This window comes from Anabrus simplex, chromosome 1 (genome assembly GCF_040414725.1).
Source record: "Anabrus simplex isolate iqAnaSimp1 chromosome 1, ASM4041472v1, whole genome shotgun sequence".
NCBI classification, from domain to species: Eukaryota; Metazoa; Arthropoda; class Insecta; order Orthoptera; family Tettigoniidae; genus Anabrus; species Anabrus simplex.
The window spans coordinates 640,130,239-640,154,506 of record NC_090265.1 but is presented as its reverse complement, the minus strand read 5'-3'; the positions used below and the strand labels follow the sequence as shown (position 1 = coordinate 640,154,506).

The 24,268-nt window shown below is 44.5% G+C and overlaps 1 protein-coding gene across 1 annotated transcript in view; it reads right to left on the bottom strand.

The window, feature by feature from the left end:
- Positions 1–5,432: 5,432 nt before the first annotated feature.
- Positions 5,433–24,268, bottom strand: part of LOC136884644 (uncharacterized) — a 148,329-nt gene continuing 129,493 nt past the window's right edge. The window contains exons 8-9 of the mRNA XM_068229625.1: positions 20,818–20,970; positions 5,433–5,829 (exon numbers count right to left, since the gene is read on the bottom strand). Of these exons, the coding sequence (XP_068085726.1) occupies positions 5,714–5,829; positions 20,818–20,970 (269 nt within the window). The 3' untranslated portion in view covers positions 5,433–5,713. The remainder of the gene's footprint in view (positions 5,830–20,817; positions 20,971–24,268) is intronic.

Below are 24,268 nucleotides of genomic sequence, written 5' to 3'. Positions count from 1 at the left end.
CAGAGCTCTTTGCTTCCTTTTTCCCAGCAATAGTCATGAATTTCTCCAAATTTATTCTATCAGAGATGAAAATGACCAATTGAATGTACGCTGCCACACCTCTACTGGAATCAGAAGGCATACTGTTGCGTCATTGCATAAAATGTTACATGACAAACATAATGTAATTTAATTCGGATCTTCAAAAGTGTGATTGACCTAATGTTCGCTAGAATGCATTTATTTACTTATTCATTTCATATCAGACAGAGCCACAGCGAAGTGTGGTCGGGTTTAGCTAGTTTCATATAACTGTAGTTGAACAACGGTGCACAACCAGCAGCCACTCAGAATACGTATGTTTGTTTACATCGGGTAGCAGGTTACACCGAACAGATTATACAGAAAAATGCATCTCCATCAAATTCGTGTCTGTACTCTGAAAATCCACAGTCTGTTTCCAGTCATTCGACCGGGTCAGGAATGGAATCAATGAACCCCCATCTAGCGGGAAGTTGTGACACTTGCACGGAGTGACATTTGTACAGAGATGGAATGTGTTGACACTTGCACGGAAAGCCAAAAACTCCGGGAAATTACTAAGCATTGCTATTTCAAACAGTGACATTTGCATGGAGGCGCAAGGAGGGTTGGAAAACCAGAAACAGGGGAGGGAAAGGCCCACCCGGTAAGTGGAATTCATTGCTACAGTTGATACCTGTGTGACAATTAGTGTTCCGTGTTGAATTGGTGATAATTGCTCTGCAGCTATGGAGTTCACTGAGACCGCCTTTATTGATTTACGACGGACATCAGTATATTGTGGACTATACCAATAAAGATCAAATGACTTATTGGCGGTGCGTATATTTCAAGAAAAGTAAATGTAAAGAAAGAATAATAACGAAAAATAATACAGTTTTAGGCGAGACAAGTCATGTTGCATTCCGGACGACGCGGCGAATGAAGTGATAAAAGTGTAGTAAATGCAAAAAAAAGAACGTGCAAGGGAAACAGACAGTATGATTTCAATAGTTTACACCGGAGAAGTAGGCCAGCTCTTCAATAGAGGCTATGACCTTGTGACATCGCTGCCATCACATAGAAGTGCCAAACAATTATTACATCACATCCGACGGAAAAGAATGGGACCTACAAAAGACCCGATCAATTCTGGAGGAGTAATAATACAGGAAAGACACACAGCGATGAACGACGGTGGAAAATTTCTACTTGAAGACGACAACAGGGGGCTTAAAGAGAGGATATTAGTGTTTGCCAGCGAGAAAGGAAAATCTGCTTTATCAGTTGCTTTTCCTTCTTTGTCGACGAGATCTTCAAAACTTCAAGCAAGCAGTTTGGGCAGTTATTTAACATCCACGCCGATCTTGGAAGTTCTTGGGAAGAAACCAACACGATACCAGCTGTCTACGCGCTGTTACCAAACAAGAAACGGGAAACATTATGCTCGTTTCTTCGAAGCTGTTAAAAACAGCGTACCAGGATGGAACCCTGTGACACCTTGTAAAACACTGTTTCCTGAGATTTTTGGTTGCAACTATCATTTTAATCAATGTCTATGCAGGAAAGTACTAGATTGTGACCTTGTTACTGCGTACAGGAAAAATGAAGAAATTAGACTTCACATTCGTATGTGTTCAGCACTAGCGCACATTTCCCTAGAAATGATTGATGATGGTTGGCTATGTATTCAGGAGAGCTCGCCTGAAAATCAGAATCTACAGGTGTTTTACGACTATGTCGATCAATGGCTAGATAACGAGCACATGCCAAGGAATTTGTGGAAGGCGGCATCGGACCAATAACGTTTCTGAAGATTGGAACCAAAGAATAAACAGTTTAATTTCGAGAGCGCACCCGAGATGACGCAAAATACTACGGTCCCCAATTTGACAGGACAGTTTTGAATATCGATGGGAAGAGAAGAAAGAAATCAGCAGTGAACATCGATGAGAGTATTTTAAAGATCTTAAAAATACTTGAAGTTGATGGCAAACTAAGATCATTCCTAGTTTGTGTTGCTTACGCTCAGAAACTGCAGTGAAACTACACTGGAATATCACAGGATTTGTAAATCATGTAAATATTGTAAATATACAAATATTCTGAATCATAATTAATAAAGATAAAACGTGACAATGAAATATCAGTGCATAACCATGCAAATATCTTGGATCAGCACTCAAAAAATTTAGAAAAACTTGACGAACTTGCATAAAGTGAAAAAAATATATCTATGAGGAACGCAAAGAGAATACCTCCCCGCGGTGTTCCCACGAAACGGCGCTAAGTCGGCTAAATGTCTCTTACATGTATAAAATTAACCAGAAAAACAAACCCCCATGGCGCAACAGCCCTTGAAGGGCCTTGGTCTACCAAGTGACCGCTGCTCAGCCCGAAGTCCTGCAGATTACGAGGTGACGTGTGGTCGGCACGACGAATCCTCACGTTAGTTATTCCTGGCTCTCTACACCAGCGCCGCTATTTCGCCATCAGATAGTTCCTCAATTCTAATCTAATCACCTCGAACCAGCCCTCAGATTCAGGTAAAAATTCCTGACCTGGCCGGGAATCGAACCCGGCGCTTCCGGGTAACAGGCAGGCACGCTACTCCTACACCATGGAGCCGGCATTTATAAAATTAACAGTTACTTATAAATTGCATCTAAATTCACTACCGTGATTACCAGAGCTAGTATTTTTGATGATATGTAATCTTTTAATTGGTTCTAAATAGATATTGCTAACTTGAATCGAAATCCTTATCATAGTTCCCACATTGTAGAAATGCTAATTACCGAGCAAGTGGCCGTGCGGTTATGGTCGCGCAGCTGTGAGCTTGCATTCGGGAGATAGTGGGTTCGAACCCCACTGTCGGTAGCCCTGAAGATGGTTTTCCGTGGTTTCCCATTTTCACACCAGGCAAATGCTGGGGCTCTACCTTAATGAAGGCCACGGCCGCTACCTTCCCAATCTCCCACCCTTCCGTCTTCGAAAACCTTCGATGTGTTGGTGCGATTTTAAACAAATAGCAAAAAATACTCATTTATTAGGTCATTTTTGTCGTTTTATGCCATTTTGTATCATTAGGTCATTTTATAAAGTTGTAAGTCATTATACGGTCATTTTATGGAATTTATTGTCCGGCTCCATGGCTAAACGGTTAGCGTGCTGGCCTCAGGTCACAGGGGTCCCGGGTTCGATTCCCGGCAGGGTCGGGAAGTTTTAACCATAATGGGTTCTGGGTTCATTCCACTGGCACGGGGGCTGGGTATACAACCCGCAGGTCGCCTACGGGAATCAAATCAAAAAGACCTGCACCTGGCGAGCCGAAGTCTATTTTATACTTTCTGAGTCATTTTCTTACATGTTGAAGCATTAACGCGTGTGGTATTGGATTTTCAGGAGAGGCCAGTATTGATGTGCCTCTTCCTCCAAGTACCTATCAAATAAGCTTAGGTATCCACAATTTATGTTAGTATGACCATCCTACTCCTGACTCATCAGGTAGAGTGAAAGCTCCGTGCAAGCGTCACTCCGTGCAAGTGTTCCAACCCCATCTAGCGGCGGGGATTGGTAACGTGCCGGCTGCCGAAGCCTGTTGCACTCGTCTGGGGCAATGATTGATGAATGACAGACGAAATAAAATTATACTGGAGAGTGTTGCTTGAATGAAAGATGACAGGGAAAACCGCAGTACCCGGAGAAAAACATGTCCCGCCTCCGCTTTGTCCAGCACAAATCTCACATGGAGTGACCGGGATTTGAACCACGGAACCCAGCAGTGACAGGCCGGCGCGCTGCTGCCTGAACCACGGAGGCTCTTCCCTACACTTTGCAGACTTAAAAATAATTTTTGAGGCATAGTCTAATCGACGGATCTTAATTCCTTAAATACGAGTAAATTCAACGTATACAGTATAACAGAACTCCTTGGTTTATACCATGCGATAGAAATGTTAAAATGCTGGTAAAATCATGCTAATAGTTCTGGAGTACGGTAACTACAGTAACATGATTTGCTGCCTTAAACTGACAAATCGTGGTCTGGATTAAATGAGGGTGACGAGAAATTGTGCTGCCAACGTAACAACATAAACTATTTCTACAAACGTTTTCTCTAGTTGTTCTAAAGTGGCTCAAATCTAAACAAAAATGAACTGAGTGTAAGTGATCATACCGTCCAGGTTTGTGGCTGAAATCCGTGGCTCCGTAGGATAATTATTGATTACATTGGAGGATGACGCGCCAGGAATTTCTTCGTCGAGATAATACTTCTAATTTATATTATATTCGGCTGTTTTACGTCGCATGAACATAGGTAGGTCTTCGGCGATTACATTTCGGTCGGCGGTTGCAGAATAGGCTTCGGCCTATAAGTGGCCACAGCTGGTCTGTGGTCCGACAGCTCTGCACACCGACCGGCCAACTGAACAGAGGATCGGTGGCCGAACCTCTACGCCGCTGTATTCAGTAGAGGGAGAAAGGCTAGTCCCCCACGTCGACTGTCCTGGGAATGGTTTTTCGATGGTTTTATACTCTGCTCTAAGGCGAATGCTGGGACTGTTCCTAATCGGACGCCAACCCCCTCACCTTCTCCTTCACCGTATTAAATCTCCCTGGCATGAGAGACGGCGTTACCGTCTAGGAGGCCCGCCGTCCCCTTCAGGGACGGAATAAAAATTTGTGTAGTTATTTAAATTCCATTTTGAGGAAGCAATAACCCCCTGAACCTCACCACATGTACTAATCGCAATCAGGAAATAGTTCAACGATAAATGGACGGTGAACCAAGTCTATAGCGTTTTTTTCACATTATATGGCTAAAATACATTCAGTAACATACCTTTCTTTCCTATAGACTTATAATACATGTGATTTGTTCCCTAGCATTGGCTTTAGAGTATCTTATACTACGTACCTAACTTTTATTAAAGCTGAAATCGATCCGGACAGCAACGACCCCCAGCTAATCGAGATTAATGATTAGTTACTATAAAATAACACTTTCTGGCTCAGTAACGAGAGTAATGGCAACTATCTCACTCCTCTTCACACCATGTACTCAGTATGGCGACGAGATTTATTCTTTTTTACTACTTTGGCGTATGACTACTAGTGTGGGGAATGTCCGAGGACATGTTCGACTCGCCAGTTCTGAAGGCACTTTTCCCGGTACACCCCATGGAGGTGAACTATTGTACCGTACACGTACTGATGTATGAGGGTGTTGACTGTGGATGTAGATGTGATTTTATGGACTAGGAATAGGAAGGAAGCTTGATAAATGTACCACCCATCATTTTTCTGGAGTTGAACAAGGGAATTCACACCCTTTGGTATTGCCTCTTGAAGATCTAACCAACCTTCAGACTCGTGATTTACAGATGGACATCGAAATATTGCTACACTTCGACTTCCATTTATTAGAAAACATACATATGATTGGTACATACCCTGGAGACAACTTAAGAAATATCAGTTCTGAAATAATTCTAAATACAAGCACCAATATTATCACTTCGAATTACAAGCAAAAAAAGAAAGGTCTATGAGACACAGTTTTTATCGATGTCCTAAGACGGATTTTCTCTTCTTAACTGAACGTGAAACCAGGCACATTATTACTGTCTGTTAATTACAAATTATAATAAATAAGAACTGTTCCTTGCAGTGTCTCTGTAACAGAATGTCGGAAGAACATGGAATTTGCTCAGTGTCGCCGACGTCCAGACATGCACCTGTTCTGCATGTAGTCGAGGAGGAAGCCTCGTCCTACTGTGTTTCCATTTGTGCGGACAGGTACCACAAATGGACCGCTAGACGTATCTGCAAATAGAAATCGTACAATAAATACACTATCATTCAGAGATACAAATGGGCTTATAAACATTTATTCTTCTATTTTTTGCTATTTGTTTCACGTCGCAGTGACATAGACGGGTCTTATGGCGACGATGGGATATTATAGGACTATAGTGCTACTTGCAAAAGCACGAACGTGGTACCTTTGGCGCGAACTTGGTACAGCTTGACGTGATGTGCAGCAATATCACGTAAATACCGTGGACCACAACTCAAACAATCAGTCTGCGCAAATGGTGGTGATTATTGTTTTAAGAGGAAGTACAACTAGGCAACCATCCTCTAGATAATATTAATCAAAGAGAAAAAAGTAAGGGATCCGACACTTCAGAAAGTGAAGGTATCGGCCAAAGGAAGACAAGGACCACGAAGGGGGTGAAATTGAGACTCCCTAACCATCGGAATCCAACAGCGTCGGGGTCGGAAAAGAACAAGAGTTGACCAAGGAGGGTCGAGTAGAATAGATGAAAGTGAGGAGCCTGACACAAGTGAAAGCAATGCCAGGACTCAAGTAAGGGCCCCTTGGTCGCCAGCCCATGCTCCCAAGTTAAGAGCCCCTGTGGCCCCTTTTAGTCGCCTCTTACGACAGGCAGGGTATATCGTGGGCGTTATTCTACCGCCCCAACACCCACGGCATCACCTGCCTGTCGTAAGAGGCGACAAAAAGGGGCCCCAGGGGCTCTGAGTTTTGGAGCGTGGGCTGGCGATCACGGGCCCCTCAGCTGAGTCCTGACATTACGTCCACTTTCTTGTGCCAGGCTCCTCACTTTCATCTATCCTATCCAACCTTCCTTGGTCAACTCTTGTTCTTTTCCGACCCCGACTCAATTAGGTTTGCGAGGGCTAGGGAGTCTTTCATTTTCACGCCCTTCGTGGCCCTTGTCTTTCTTTAGCCGATACTTCTTTTTTCGAAGTGTCGGACCCCTTCTATCTTTTCTCTCTGATTATTGTTATATGGAGGATGGTTGCCTAGTTGTACTTCCTCTTAAAACAATAATCACCACCACCACCACCACCACCACAGGGGATCCAGTTCTTTAATCCTGTGAATGAAAATTATTAAGAACAGGAGTGTGAAAATTGAAGCCTGGAAGAAAGTTACAGAGACCAAACAGTTACAAAAAAGGACAGCCCTGTCATGTTTACGATATGTCATAAACCAACAATAAAATATCGATAACATTACGTTTTTATCGACTTGCAATACACTTTACTTCATTGCACACTGCCTGTTAGTGCAATGTAGCCGGGACCTCTGCCATAGCATGTGTTTAAAAACGCAGGAAATATAGCCATCTTGTTTTACTGCAGAAAGTACGCAGTACAATATTGCTCATATATGGTGTATCCGTAATGATTTTACAAACTTTCGGAGATGATGGAGGACGGCAAATGGATCACTTTGAGATGAGGGACAATATTCCGGAAACAATCGAGTCAAAAGTAAAGCAAAATTCTATTCATTTAAGTCCGTTTACCTGTTGAAGTTTCACAAGCTGCTCCATTTACAACAAATGTTCGAAATGGCGCCCCCTGCGTCAATGCAGCCATGGCATCATCGCACCAAGTTCTGTCGTACCCGTACGATTACCCCCGGTGTCGTTTGAACAGCGTCGCAGGCTGCGAGAATTCTTGCCAAGAGATCCTCTTCAGTCTCGACAGGTGTCTCATACACAAGGCCTCACAAAAAGAAATCAAGTGGGGTAAGATCAGGTGAACGAGTGGGCCACGAAACACAACATCCTCTTCCTATCCACTTTGCAGGGAATGTCTGATCCAGGTGTTCACCAACCCTCGGTCCCAAGTGAGATGGGGCTCCATCATGTTGGACGAAGGGCAAGTGGGATGAGTTGCAGGAACGTGGGAGGTACATCTCTGAACACCACTGTGTACACTGCTGCTGTTAAGAACGGACGGACGTTAAACAACTTGGATTATTAATAAATTCTGACTCGAACGTTTCCCCACTACGGTTCCTTATCTCAAATTGATCCATTTGTCGTCTTTCATCATCCCTGAAAGCTTGTAACATCATCACGGATACAACCTGTAGAAGCAGTAAATAGCTGCCAGTGGAGCCCTGGCCTTAAGATGGTATAGGCCCTACTGTAGTCAGCTCCACGTAGCCGATACATCTGAAAATGAAAACCTACAACCTGTTTTCCAGTCATTGACTGGGTCAGGGATGTAATGAAATGAATCATATATAGGCTATTAGTACGATGGGGTCGCCACTCCCAAAGTGATGTTTTAGTAATGACTGATAGATGCGATGAAATGAGAATGGAGAGTGTTGCTGGAATGAAAGATGACAGGGAAAACCGGAGTACCCGGAGAAAAACCTGTCCCGCCTCCGCTTTGTCCAGCACAAAACTCACATGGAGTAACCGGGATTTGAACCACGGTATCCAGCGGTGAGAGGCCGACGCACTGCCGCCTGAGCCACGGAGGCTCCGATACATCTATCATACAATAATGCTTACTTAGAGCTCAGCAGCTATAGGTTTGTGTTTATAAGTTCAGTTTCATACTGAACTCAAAAGGAGTAAAAAGGTGTCTCTCCCGTTATTTGTAAATCCTCAGATGCTACCAACCTAAGCTTGAATGTCACGAACATCTTGCATGTAAGTTAGGGGCGATCACCTCCCCATCTTCAACTCCTGGCTAAGCCACAGATTAGATGCATTCTACGTCAATAAAACTGAGCTTAAAACGTTAACTATAAAATTACCATAAACTATATCCACTGAAGACATTATTTAACCTGGGTTAGAGTAGTTGGAAAGAGGGAAAAGAAAATGATGCTCACGTCATTGTTATCCTCATCATTGTTTTTTTTTTTTTTTTTTTTTTTCAAGTTGCTTTACGTCGCACCGACACAGATACGTCTCACGGCGATGATTGCCAAATATTACAGTGAGGGCAACCTAGAGTGACCTTGATTAGGAACCAATAGGCCCTACCGTTGAGCTTTATTGCGCTCCTCACCTGGTCTGTTTGTCCGACTCGTTGGCTGAATGGTCAGCGTACTAGCCTTCGGTTCAGAGGGTCCCGGGTTCGATTCCCGGCCGGGTCGGGGATTTCAACGTTAATTGGTTAATTCCAATGGCTTGGAGGCTGGGTGTTTGTGCTGTCCTCAACATCACTGTAACTCACACACCACACGACAATAACACGCAGTTACCTACACATGGCAGACGCCGCCCACCCTCATCGGAGGGTCTACCTTACATGGGCTGCACTCGGCTAGAAATAGCCACACGAATTTTTAAAAAAAATGTGGTCTGTTCGGAAAATAAGAAAAAGTTTATATGAGTTGTTAATAACAATATTTTTGTTTAATCTGTATTAATCTGTATTAATGTATGCTCCAGCGGTAAGTGGTAGGCCATGTTTGAATGGTGAGCCATCCGCATAATGACCATGCCCAGTGTTGCTTAACTTCGGGTAACCGGGCCTTGCTGCTGGTTTGTTAGGAAATGGCTAGGAGTGGGAAGGAAGCAGCCGTGGTACAGTCCTATCATTTGCCTGGTGAGAAAATGGGTAAACCATGGAAAACCATCTTCAAAGTTGCCGACAGTGGGGTTCGAACCCACTATCTTCTGAATACTGGATACTGGCCGCACTTAAGCGGCTGCAGCTGTCGAGCTTGGTCATCATCATTATTATAAATGATCCTCGTAAGCTTGTCCGCCTCCGTAGCGTAACGGTTAGCATTATTAGCTGCCATCCTCAAGGTTCCGGGTTCGATTCCCGGTACTGCCAGATTTAAGAATGGCAGGAGGGCTGGTATGTGGTTGAAATAGTACATGCAGCTCACCTCTATTGGGCGGTGTGCCTGAAAAGAGCTGCACCACTGCACTTTACTTTATCATCAGCTTGTTCTTACAACCACTCCCCTCCGACATCTGCTGCTATTTCCTTCTGAAATAACTTCCGCATCCCGTTCTAGCCTTGATGATTCCAAGAATGTAATTTTAAGTAAATACTTCTCTTTTTCCGCATCGCGTCTGATGTCATTGACATCCTCCGATGCTGTATACTGGTGCGATACTGGTAGCAATTATACACTTTTCCTTAGACTTTCGATAATTTCCATTTTCTGGTGTATATCATTCGTTTACTTTTCTCTACCATTTTAGCAGTTCACGTCACACTGGAGACAGCACAGTGCAAAAAGCTGTAACATGATGAAAAATCAGAGGTTATGCTACGAACAATCACACTTACGGCGCTAGTCGTGGCTAGTGGCTTTACGTCGCACCGACACAGATAGGTCTTATGGCGACGATGGGAAAGGAAAGGCCCAGGAATTGGAAGGAGGCGGCCGTGGCCTTAATTGAGGTACAGGCCCAGCATTTGCCTGGTGTGAAAATGGGGAAACACGGAAAACCATCTTCAGGGCTGCCGGCAGTGGGATTCGAACCCACTATCTCCCGGATGCAAGCTTACAGCCGCGCGTTCCTAACCACACGGCCAACTCGCCCGATGGCGCTAGTTGTTGGGGATTCAGTATGAAAAGATAAAGACTATACTACTTTCAAGAGTGACATATCTTTGTACATCCTGTTCTCTGAGCGGTAGCCATCTTGTAAATAATGTAGTTGAATAAAACAGTGTGCAACGCAAGGTATACGTAACTTATTCCCCATCTATTCACAACATTTATTTTGGTGCCGAAACCCGGGAGCATTTCAGTTCAATATACGGACCACATACTCACGAGAAGACAGGTATTGCGCAGTATTACACGAAAATACGATGCGAAGTGCAGTGAATTGAAGTGCCCTTGGAAACCATCACTAGACCTCACGAAAGAAGACGGCCATTGACGGAAATTACCAACGGATGAGTATACTTTTTACACTACAACACTTGGGGAATATTTTGAGGAATACGGAATATTGGCATGAACATTTTGAAGTTTTCGCATGACTGATAGAAATTGTTTGTTAACTATAAACTTCATAACCTATCGTCATAACGGATAGTCATTTCGCATGTCATTTGTTACCAAATAACTACCACACTAGGCACTTCCAACAACATGCTTGTGACACGTGCTGCCATCTAGCAGCAAAAACTCAACTACGTTGTATTACACGACGACACTCTTTGGACTCTAAGAGAAGGACGCACTCTGCGGGCCACTACAGTGTACTACTCACGTAAACAACAGCCCCAGCGACCGAGCAGCTGTCAATCAGGATTTACTACACGGCCATTATGGCAACTACAGAAGGGACCGCCACTCGACCTGCTGACTCGACCGCGACAATTCACAACTTGAAAAGAAAGAGAACTAGAGAAAGGAATAACGTTACTCGGTTCCTCACGGCTATTGACAGCTTCACGAGAGACACATCCCTTAATGATTACCAGTATTACCGAGACCGACTCCAGGAATCTTTATCACATTTAACGCAACTGGACGACTCAATTCATGATCTTCTGTCAGATTCGGAGTTTAATTCTGACGTACCTACTTGCGATGATTATATTGACAAAGCAAAACGTGGAATTCAAAAGGCTAGTTTGGAGATAGAAAATAAACTTTCCACTGCCACTGCGGAACTGGCATTGAACAGTACCCCCACTCCTACGTCTGACGGAACAATGACTCACACTGTTAAGCTTCCAACTATTAGACTACAACCCTTCGCAGGCGACGTAGAAACTTGGATGCCCTTCTGGGAACAATTTGAATCGTCTGTAGATAAAAACCCTACCCTCTCGACAATAAGCAAGCACATTTTCCTGCGCAGCTACCTCGAAGGAGAGCCTAAGATGGTTGTCGACGGTATCGCTGTGACTGCATCTACGTACGAAGACACGAAAAAAATACTAATGGCACGGTACGGAAATAAAAGCAGAATTATTCAGGCGCACATCGATTATTTGGAAGAAATTAAACCCATAACAATTGTTTCACCTGAATCACTGAATTCTACCTACATAGAATGTAACCGGCGCATCCGTTCATTACAGGCCCTAGGCGAAAATGTCAACGGATATGGACGAATGCTAGCTCCAAAAATTCTCCGAGCCTTTCCTGACGACATTTGTACTCGGTGGATAATTCATTCCAAACGAAAAGAGATCCCGGAGTCTGACATCATGCAATTAATGGATTTTCTAGGAGAAGAAGTGGAAGGCGCTCTTGTTACACAGAAGATTCGAGGAGAGCCCCTAAACTCTAGTAGTGTCTTACCAACTACAGCCGCATTTCAAGTTAATTCTAGAACAAAGGGGCCCACGAAAAACACTAAACAATCTAATGATCCATTCTGCGTATTCTGTGAACAACGGGGTCATTGGGGTCAAGACTGCAGAACGATAACTACTATACGCGATCGTATCCAGAAACTGAAGTCAACTAACCGTTGTTTTCTTTGTTTAAATCGTGGGCACACCATTTCAAAGTGCAGTAAGAAAGGTAAAGCACAGTGTACCAACTGTAAGAAATCACACCATAGGGCAATCTGTGACGAGAATGAGAAGACTGTATCTACTCCGCCTTCTCACACTGCCGTAGGAAGAGTAAATGTTACGTCCCCTGGTTTTACTTATTTGCAAACAGCTCAGGTGTGGATTACGGGTCCAACGGGTTTAAACAGACTCACTCGCTGTGTTCTCGATGCAGGCAGTCAGTCAAGCTTTATCGCCAAATCACTGGTAGATGATCTTCAACTGGAGGTAATCAGGCAACAAGAACTAACTGTATGTGCATTTGAGTCAAACCCAACGACTTCAAACAAGCGGAAACTTGTTCGATTTAATTTGAAAGGAGTCTGGACGAACACTACCATTTCTCTTTCTGGTTTCGAAAGTTCTCACGTTCTCTTGCCGCAGCCATGTGTTCCACAAGACGTCACGGTATTGGCACACGCTCGGAAGCTACAGTTGGCAGATCCTAAAAACCCCTCACATGAAGACCTCCCCGTCGAAATCCTTATCGGTAGTGATCACTACTGGAAAATAATTAGAGACAGTCCACCACTGCGTATCTCCCCATCACTTGTACTGGTTCCTTCCACAGTTGGCTGGATCCTCAGCGGGGACAGATCCGGAATGCACGCGTACCCAGCCGCTGTCAATCATATCAACTTGAAGCAGTCGTCTCTCCACTCGGATGACGAGTTCAGAAGATTTTGGGACCTGGAGACTATTGGCATCACTGCTGAACAAGAACGCCCACTGAACAACAAGGAGTCAAGAATTCTTGAGGAATTCAGATCATCTTTTCACATCAGAGATAAGCGATGTGTAGTCTGTTTACCGAAGAAGCAAGATATCCTCGAACTACCCCATAACCTACAGAATGCAGAAGCTCGCTTGAAGAACCTTCAGAGGAGACTACAAAACAATGACGACTTCAACCAGATGTACTGCCTCCAGATGTTGAGCTACATTCAGAAACAACAAGTGGAAGAAGTGGATACGACGAGAGCGACTGACGTCATGTACTACCTCCCACATCAAGCCGTAAAGAAAGAGAAGTGTGGGACGACCAAGTGGAGAATAGTATTCGATGCCTCGGCTCATCAGGCTAACGCACCCTCTCTGAATGACATGCTCGAAATGGGACCTAATCTCTTGCCAGAGACCCTCGCCATTCTCCTGCGTTTCAGACTTTACCGACGTGCAGTCACCGCGGATATACAACAGGCATTCCTTCAGCTAGTCCTCGATGAGAAAGACAGAGACCTTACCAGATTTCTGTGGTATAGAGTGACTCAGGACGAAGGAGGACACTATCACACTACGAATGACATCGTTACGTACCGTTTCGCTCGGCTTCCCTTTGGGCTAACGTGCAGCCCATTCTTACTCTCTGCAACTATCAGGGAACATGCTGACAAACACCGACTAGCATTTCCAAACACTGCACCATTGATCAACAGCAACACCTTCATGGACGACATCCTTATTGGAACGGGTGATGACATCAAAGTGATCTCGATGTACTATGAACTCACCGCCTTGATGAAGATCATTAGCCTTCCCCTCGCAAAATGGGCTACTAATTCGGGTGAGCTGCGGGACATCTGGAAGGCAGAAGGAAGAGACAGTATACTACAGACCCAAGTGTTAGGCATGAACTGGTGCACTTCAAGCGATTGTTTTTCGATAAATGCGGACGAAATCCTGCGCAAAGTTTCAGATGGACCAACGACCAAACGACAGATTTTGAAGATCGCGAGCAGCTTTTACGACCCACTTGGCTTGTTAACGCCGGTATCCCTCATCGGGAAGCGAATATTCCAGGATACTTGGTGTCGAGGTGTTCACTGGAATGAACTGTTACCTTCCGATCTTGCTGCTCAGTGGCAAATATGGATATCAACTCTCTCTTCTCTTTCACAAGTACGCATACCTCGTTGGGTTCATATCTCAAGCGAGGTAGATACCCAGATCCACGTTTTTTGTGACGCTTCTCAGCGAGCCTACGGGGCAGCCCTGTACATTCGTACATCTAATGAGGCTGCTGTACAAGTTCACTTAGCCTGCAGTAAATCAAGACTAGCTCCAGTGAAGAAAGTAACCCTACCACGCCTTGAACTCCTAGCAGCGTTAGTAGGAGCACGACTTCTACGATATTACAGCAAAGCAACTGACTGTGACGTCTCTCAAGCAATCTTATGGACAGATTCTACTGTGACCTTAGGTTGGATACGTGGTAATCCAAATCAATGGAAGACCTTCGTCTGTAACCGCGTGACGGAGATCCAATCTTATACAACACCATCGCAATGGCGACACTGCCCAGGATCTGACAACCCTGCAGATCACCTATCTCGTGGAGTTTCTGCAGATCAGATACAGTCCCTAAACGTATGGTGGCATGGGCCATCTTGGTTAGCAAAGGCAGATTCTTACTGGCCACGAAATCTGCTGTTAACTTCATCACTTCCAGAGACGAAGAGCACTGCCCAACAGGTCCTCCACGTGGATTTGCCGTTGCCCATAATTAACTGCACAAGATTCAGTTCTTACGTACGCCTCTTGCGGGTCACTGCTTGGGTACTTCGCCTGGCACGTGTCTTTTGTCACAAAGACCATGAAACTGGAGAACTTACTGCTAAAGAACTTAATGCCGCACGGAACTACTGGATACAGGCCACCCAAATCGATTGCTTTCCTGCTGAACTGCGAGCTCTACAAACCAACGCCCCTCTTCCAGAAGGATCCAAACTACGTTGCTACAATCCCTTTCTGGAAAATGGAATCTTGAGGCTTGGTGGACGACTAGAAAATGCTGAACTTACCCACGAGCAGCGTCATCCCATAATTCTTGAAGGCGATCACCACTTTACGCAATTGCTGATTAGAGATACGCACATTCGCCTCCATCATCTGGGAGTGCGAATAGTTCTGTCAGAACTCCGAACGAACTTCTGGATACTACGAGCACGCCGCGCCATTAAGAAGATCCTACACCGCTGCCTACCTTGCAAAATGGCCCGAGGCATCGCTGGACAAGCAATTGAGGCACAACTTCCACCGCAGCGAGTCATTCCACAGAAAGCATTTGCGGTAACAGGTATTGATTTTGCCGGACCATTATACGTAAAGGAAGCGCACGCCGCACAAAAATGCTACATTGTCCTCTTCACATGTGCAACAACAAGAGCACTTCATTTAGAATTATGCCGAGATCTCAGCACCGATAAGTTTATACAGGCACTACAGAGGTTTGTGGCAAGACGTGGCATTCCGCACACTATCTACTCGGACAACGCCCAGACATTTCAGTGTGCAAACAGAGAGCTGTCAGATCTATGGACAACGATCTCGCATGCAAAGACTCACCAGTATCTATCACAGCGTTGCATCGTGTGGAAGTTTATTGCACCACGCGCGGCTTGGTGGGGAGGCTGGTGGGAAAGAATGATTGGCTCCACCAAGCGATGTCTGAGGAAGACACTGGGACGATCCTCAGTAGATCAAGACAGTTTGCAGACGGTACTGACATCTATAGAAGCCGCGCTGAACTCCAGACCACTGACCAAGGATGACGACGTAGATGTTCTCACTCCAGCACATTTCCTCGTCGGCGGAAAACTCACGGCACTACCCTCTGGACCTGAACCCCAGGCAAACTCTCCCATTAAAGAATTCAGGCTCCAGCAGCAACTGGCGGATCATTTCTGGAAACGATGGAACAAAGAGTACCTGCTGCAACTGCAAAACTTCCACGAAGTAAGACGCCCAAGAGGAACACGCCCTGTCGTCAGAGTAGGAGACATCGTCCTTTTGCAGGAAGATCACCGACCACGTCACATGTGGAATAAGGCCCGTGTCGTGGAGTTACGTCATGGACGAGATGGACACGCCCGGACAGTTGTGCTCTCCAAGACGAACGGGGCTCGCATTGTAAGGCCTCTTCAGCTGGTCATACCTCTGGAGGTTGACCAGGGTGGGGAGGATGTTGGGGATTCAGTATGAAAAGATAAAGACTATACTACTTTCAAGAGTGACATATCTTTGTACATCCTGTTCTCTGAGCGGTAGCCATCTTGTAAATAATGTAGTTGAATAAAACAGTGTGCAACGCAAGGTATACGTAACTTATTCCCCATCTATTCACAACACTAGTCGTGAACACTGGCTGAGGCTGAAGTGAAGACTGCGCTGCACCTGACCGATCGCCGGGTGTGGGGAGATGGGCGAGAATGACGCGGTTTTAACACCGTGATGGTTAAGAGAAACTGTCTCTTAATAGGGTGACTGATAACCGAAGTTTTACTGTAACAGTGCACCTGTAGAAGAATTAACCTCTTGTAAACTTCTGAACATGTTTATGAGCGACGTAGTGATCTGCCTAGGGGCTGCCTGGCCGAGGCCCGGAAGGACGTGGGTTCGAAACCCCGACAGGAAGTCGTAAAATTTAAGAAACGAGATTTCCACTTCCGGAGGTGCACATGGCCCTGAGGTTCACTCAGTCTACACCAAAAGTGCCGAGGTTACGTATGGTGGAAGCCCTCCAAGGGCCTTCATGGCCTGTACAGAGATGACTTTGCTTTGCTTTGAGTGATCCGCCTATGCGGTTTGTGTCATGCAGCTGCGAGCTTACATTCGGGAGATGGTGAGTTCGAATCCTGCTTTCGGCAACTCTGAAGATGGTTTTCCGTCGTTTCCGATTTTCACACCCGATAAGTGCACGAGGCTGGACCGTAATTAAGCCCACGGTCGCTTTCTTCCTAGACCCATAGGGCGTATTTTTACAGAAGGAACGCGGCATGTTTCGCGGGAACAGTCAAATACGCCCGCCTGCGAGTTCTTGTTCGCCGTAATTTGACATTTAGCGCTCTATGTTATCAGCATGTGTTTTGTTTAGCCATTAGTCCGTGAGCTACCGAGCTTGATAGCTGCAGTCGCTTAAATGCGGCCAGTATCCAGTAATCGGGAGACAGTGGGTTCGAGCCCCACTGTCGGCAGCCCTGAAGATGGTTTTCCGTGGTTTCCCATTTTCACACCAGACAAATGCCGGGGCTGTACCTTAATTAAGGCCACGGCCGCTTCCTTCCACTTCCTAGAACTTTCCTATCCCATCCTCGCCATAAGATATATCTGTGTCGGTGCGACGTAAAGCAAAAAAAAAAAAAAAAAAAAACAAGTCCGTGAGCTCTTTGGTGCCTTGATGTTCCAGGTGCTGTTCTTTTCGATAGTGTTACCTTTGAGTTATTGTTGTTTGTTTTCTAAATTTGTTTTGCCCTTGTTGGTTGCCATTTATTCTCCTTTTCGTATTGTAGTAGATAACGTAGTTGCAGTTATAACAGACTATTGTTTACAAATGTAAAGGATAATGAGAATGAATTCTCGAAAAGGTATGCCTAGGGTTCGTCTTAATATGTGAAAGAAATACTTCTGGTCGTGGGGTCACAAGAATTACAGTATGTGCGTGTTTTGAAGTGCAGTTGTTTTGCATTACAGTGATAATGATACCTGAATTTCGTTCAAGTCAGCAGGAAGTGTAAGCACACGGCAACACTTCTTCACAATGATCACAAAGCTAGTTGTTTCAAGAATCGGTTGCCCAGTTGCACTTCCTCTTAAAACAATAATCATCACCACCACCACCACTTAAAGAGCCGAATATTTCTCAACTTCCATTATTATATTGATGATGATGATGATGCTTGTTGTTTTAAGGGGCCTAACATCGAAGGTCATCGGCCCCCATTATTATATTATTACTCACTATCAAGCTCGATTTGAACAAACAAAAACAGCCATATACAGAACAACTGAGGAGGAATGCAATGTCCGATGTTCAACAGCGTCGTTCGCAGTAAATTACTGCCTCTGGAGCCAGAGCGCGGACAGGAAACTACTGCAAAGAAATGGGACCCGGCCTAAACCTTCAAACTGCAGCCACCATTCGTACTGTCACAGTACCCATGTTACCATGTAGCAGCATCCAGCAAAAAGCATGCTTCTCATTTTAATGCAGTGCAATACTGTTTACAAAGACCGGCTCCATGGCTAAATGGTTAGCGTGCTGGCCTTTGGTCACAGGGTCCCGGGTTCGATTCCCGGCAAGGTCGGGAATTTTGACCATCATTGGTTAATTTCGCTGACTCGAGGGCTGGACGTATGTGTCGTCTCCATCATTATAATGTCATCCTCATGACGACGCGCAGGTCGCCCACGTGGGTCAAATCAAAAGACCTGCACCTGGCGAGCCGAACTTATCCTCGGACATTCCTGGCACTAAAAGCCATACGACATTTCATTACTGTTTATAAAAGCAGTAAATAACTGCCAATGGAGTCCGGCTCCATGGTTAAATGGTTAGCAGGCTGGCCTTTGGTCACAGGGGTCCCGGGTTCGATTCCCTGCCGGGTCGGAGATTTTAACCGTAAATGGTTCATTACCTTGGCTCGGGACTGAGTGTTTGTGCTATCCACAACATCCCTGCAACTCACACGCCATACATAACACTACCTTCCACCACAATAACACGCAGTTACCTACACATGGCAGATGCCGCCCACACTCATCGGAGGGTCTGCCTTACAAGGGCTGCACCCGGCTTATTATTATTATTATTACTGTCAGTGAAGGCCTGGCTGGAGGCCTACACTATCTGATCAAAAGTATCCGGACACCTCTGTTATGCGTTCGGGAGACGGGACAGGGCTGGACCTCACGGCTGGCCCCAACCGTCGGCTGTCGTGAGAATGGTTTTCCGTGGTTTTCCATTCTCCTGCACTAAGGCGAATGCCGGGACAGTTCCTAGGATAAGCCACGACCTCCAACCCCTTCACCTTCTCCGAGCATCTCTCCTTCACCGTAACAAATCTCCCGGCCTGAGAGACGGCGTCATCGTCTAAGAGGCCCGCCTCCCCCTTCAGGGGAGGAATGAAAACATTTTAGTAGTAGTAGTGGCCACCAGTTTAAATTAATTTTACTCAACATGATTCACAACCCAAGAGCAATCTGTTAACGACCTAAATGACACAGTTTATAACTCAAATGTACATAATTTTACAACACTATTAACACTACAAAACAAATACAGTAACGTATAGGTTTTTTTTTTCAATTTGCTTTATGTCGTACCAACACAGATCGGTCTTATGGCTGGCTGTTGCTGGTGAAAGAGGAAAGGCGTTATGGCATTATCACATCAAGGTCAGCTGAAGAATTAGAATGTCAGCGTGACAGCCTTATAAACACCGTCATTTGGTCAGCCTACTGTCTGGAACAATGCGCACTTAAGAAGCGATATACTTCAGGAGTCGCCTGCAGGCAAGTAATCACATCTCTATATGGCACAAGGTGTCGTTCCTATAATAATCCGTGAAAAATTATTACTGTAATTTTATTTTAAAAATGATAAGTTTTCGTTTTTCATGCCTTGCAGAAGAAGCCCGTTAACAGGTTCCATCCGGATGATTGAAAATCTGGATGATGTGGACAATCTGTCAACGACGTAAATAACATAGTTTATAACTAAAATTTATATAATTTTACAACACTATTAACAGTACAAAACAAACATAGTATAGGTTTGTTTTTAAATTTGCTTTCCGTCCCACAAAGACAAATAGGTCTTATGGCGGCGATGGGATAGGAAAGGGCTAGGGAAGGAAAGAAGCGGCCGTGGCCTTAATTAAATTACAGTCAGGTAGCCTACGAGTTCGCCGAGCGATTAGGGGCGTGCAGCTGTGAGCTTGCATTCGGGAGATAGTGGGTTCGAACCCCACTGTTGGCAGCCCTGAAGTTGGTTTCCCGTGGTTTCCCATTTTCACACCAGGAAAATCCTGGGGATGCACCTTAATTAAGGCCAAGGCAGCTTCCTTCCCACTCCTGGAGCTTTCCTATCCCACATATCCCATCGTCGCCATAAAAGCTATGTGTTGGTGCGACGTAAAGCCAATTGTAAAAAAAAAAATAAAAAAAAAAAAACGCCTTACACCGTGCGATAGCAGCGCATTCTATATAGACTAGAAGTGAAAAGCTGAATTACTTTAACTTGATGGATAGTTACAAAAGCCATTGGTGTGGACGTGCGTTGTTTCCTTTACTGGTTATATTTACTTGTGCTTTTGTTTTGCGCGGTTTGGTAACGGAGTGTAATTCTCATCATTGATTGAAATGACATCATATTCGATTATATGTCAGCCAAAAGCAATGCTAGTAGCTATTCTAGTAATAGAGAGTGTAAAGTAAATGTACTTCTGGCGGCGGGCTGGTGGGTCCTTGGTCGTGGCAAGGAAGACATTTCGCCTATAAGAGAATTTCCATATAAGATTTCCATGATTTCAAGTTCATTATAATGATACAAGGCTTGCGTGAACCATAATCAATTTTACCAACACTTTGAATACAGTCTAACTCTACGTAAGAGGATACATTTTTCAACTAAAGTCTACTGCTGTTATCTGTAAAACAACCAGCATTTAAATATCTTATTTTCAGAAGCTGTTCGCTACTTTGTACCTGTGACTGGCGCATCTTGAGTGAAGTCTACTGTGACCGAGGCATCGTTAAGCCGTTCGCCACACAGACGGATGCCATTGATGATAATGTAGTCGTCGGGGCAGTTGAAGGCTTCGGCTCCGGCCTGCCCTGGGGGCACAATTGGCTCACCGTCTGCAAGAGAGAAAGCACCGATGAAACAAAACTGTAGTATCAAAATTCAATAACGTGGAATGTGGTACGTGCAACCCAAAAGTTGATCAGAAATGTATGTAAAGGAAAGAACTGTGAACTCGTATCTTACTCCCACTGTGGCACACAAACATGAGTTTTCTTTAGCAAAATGCTTGAGCGACTTTGGTGTAACATTACTAACGGCGTAATGATACCATAATTTTAATTTCCATGTGATCATCATTGCCAGCATCATCATATGGGGTAAGTTTTATTTTCAGACTAACACATCCACACAGTTGGACGATATAAGAATATGGGCGGAGCAAGTGCACACGGAATGCTTCTCTCATTCAGAAAGTGCTTATTTCATTAAAATACATTACTTACACTCCAAGCTATATTTACTAAAGTCGAGTGCAATATGACCTGATACTAATTTTGAAGGACGGTTGCAAGAATAGAATAACTTCTAAAATGAAATAACTTAATTAACTTTCAAACAAATATTTATTAAAAGTGTGATGTTATACCACTTCGTACACAACATGATTTACTTCCTGATTATTTTAAGCCGTATAAACTTAATTAGTCCGCCTCTGTGGTGTAGTGGTTAGCGTGATTAGCTGCCACACTCGGAGGCCCGGGTTCAATTCCCGGCTCTGCCACGAAATTTGAAAAGTGGTACGGAGGGTGGAACGGGGTCCACTCAGCCTCGGGAGATCAACTGAGTAGAGGTGGGTTCGATTCCCAACTCACCCATCCTTGAAGTGGTTTTCCGTGGTTTCCCACTTCTCCTCCAGGCAAATGCCGGGATGGTACCTAACTTAAGATCACGGCCGCTTCCTTCCCTCTTCCTTGTCTATCCCTTCCAATCTTCCCATCCCCAACAAGGCCCCTGTTCAGCATAGCAGGAGACCACCTGGACAAGGTACGGGTCCTCCTTCCCAGTTGTATCCCCGACCCAAAGTCTCACGCTCCAGGACACTGCCCTTGAGGTGGTACAAGTGGGATCCCTCGCCGAGTCCGAGGGAAAAGCCAACCCTGGAGGGTCAACAGAATAATAAAGATAAATTAAATCAAGGAAAAAAGAAAAATGTCACAATTGACACCGATTAAAATTTACAAAAGATTTACTGAACAAACTCTCTCCCTGAAACTCAGTTCTTGTAATAAACAATAAAATAATTATTACCATTTGTAACTGATATAAGTTTTCAGTTTGACATTTGCAAAAGACACACTAAATAAAAATCCTCCTCCCCTTCCTATACTTGGTTCTGGTAAAACCATCTCACTGTCACTATCTGGCGCCTGATTGTAGGTTTTCGTTGTAAATTTTACTAATACTCACTTTCTTACATCTACAGGGGAAGAACAGAGTTCAGTATCCCTCCTTTAATCTTCTTGCTCAGTTATCTCACGCTGTAAGTCAGATGTCTGTAGTGGGGTTTCTTCTCCTGGGAACACACAGTACTTTCCTCCGAATCAGAATCTAGTTGTCTTCTTGCGAGCTGTTACATTTTCCCTTGTGTTTTGATTTTCTGCTTCTTACCAAATGATTAAAGATGCTACTTTCTCATAAAGTTGACAACTGAAAGATTCTCTCCATTATTCGAAATAAACATGCCAAGCTGTCTCTGTGGATCAGTGGTAGAATGTCGGCCTCTGAATCCCAAGTTAGCGGGTTCAAACACGGCAGAGGTAATCGGATTTTGGAAGGGTGGAAAAAAGACCATTCGACACTCCATGTCGTACGATGCCGGCATGTAAAACACATTTACCCGACAAAATTCATTAAAACTCAGCCATAGACGCCCAAGAGACTTTCGGTTTACTCGGTCTGCCATCTAGTAGGCCTAGAGTAAAACGGACCGTCGAAATTGACGAGCAGACAGCCAGATGGTGTCAAATTGAAATGTCTGCAACACGGTATCTGAGGCCATAAGTTAATTAATTAATTACCCTGCCAATGTAATGATTGTAGGTTTTCGTTGTAAATTTTACTAATACTCACTATCTTACATCTACAGGGGAAGAACAGAGTTCATCCCTCCTTTAATCTTCTTGCTCAGTTATCTCACGCTGTAAGTCAGATGTCTGTAGTGGGGCTTCTTCTCCTGGGAACACACAGTACTTTCCTCCGAATCAGTATCTAGTTGTCTTCTTGCGAGCTGTTGCATTTTCCCTTGTGTTTTGATTTTACCTTACATCTCTTCTCAATCGGGGTTCGACTTCGAAGAACAACTTCCACATATGTTATGACTTCCGGATCAGCAGCAACACATCACTTTTCTTTTGCCCGTCTCTTGTGGAATCTACTTCACTGTTTGAAGAAGCTCCTCAGAAGAAGCACTACTTTCCACAGTTCGGTTAGGTGACTGGAGAGTAGGTGTTCCATTTTCACTTAGGCCAGCACCTGTTCCTCTATTGTTCCTCCTTTACTTACCTTCCTCTTGTGATGCTCCCATCGTTTCAGTGCCCCTATGTCAGCTAGCCTCAACTCAGAGCGAAACAACTTCAGAGCCACTTTGCTCCCCGCTGTTGAGGAAGGAGGGCAGCTGAGCGAGCATGGAGGGGAAGTGTATGACGTAATACGTACTGAAGGTCATTGGGGATGCACGTTATTCTCACACCACACATCTTCCAAGCCTATATACCCTTTCAATAAATGCGCGTACTCTAAAACTTTAGTTATTTAATCGTGAAAATGTATTTATTCAGGACACATTACACTCTACTGTATTTCTTCTATGTCGATGAATAATTTTCTTGCCCTGTTATACTCTATAACCTGTTTCCTGTTCGTTCCATATGATCTATGCTCCAAATTATTATTATTATTAATCATATGGTAACATTATCTCCGTGCAGTTAATTTAAGTACCGCCACGGTATAGCCTACAACCCGCCTGACCGCTGCTGTCTTCTCACGCGGCAGCCAGCCGTCCGGAGTGGAGCAAGTAGCGCCTGCTTCCTAGAGCAAGTACTTGATGACGTCTTCCTTATTTTGTCCATCGGCATTACGTTTCTGGCAAAATTATTAATTCCATCTTTCCTGAAACCACTGATGATAAGCTCTGGCCGAACAGTCAACAAGGTTTCTTTCAAGAAATGAGAGAATTCACTTTTCGAAATGTTCCTACCACGGTGATTACGTTCCCACTGAACAACTTTTGCATCCCAAGTGTTCTTCAAAGAACGAAAAATATGAAGATCTGGTGGCTGAAGAAGATGACTAGTGTGAGGTGGAAGTTTTATAATGGTTACATTGGCTTCCATAGCAAATATTTTGTCG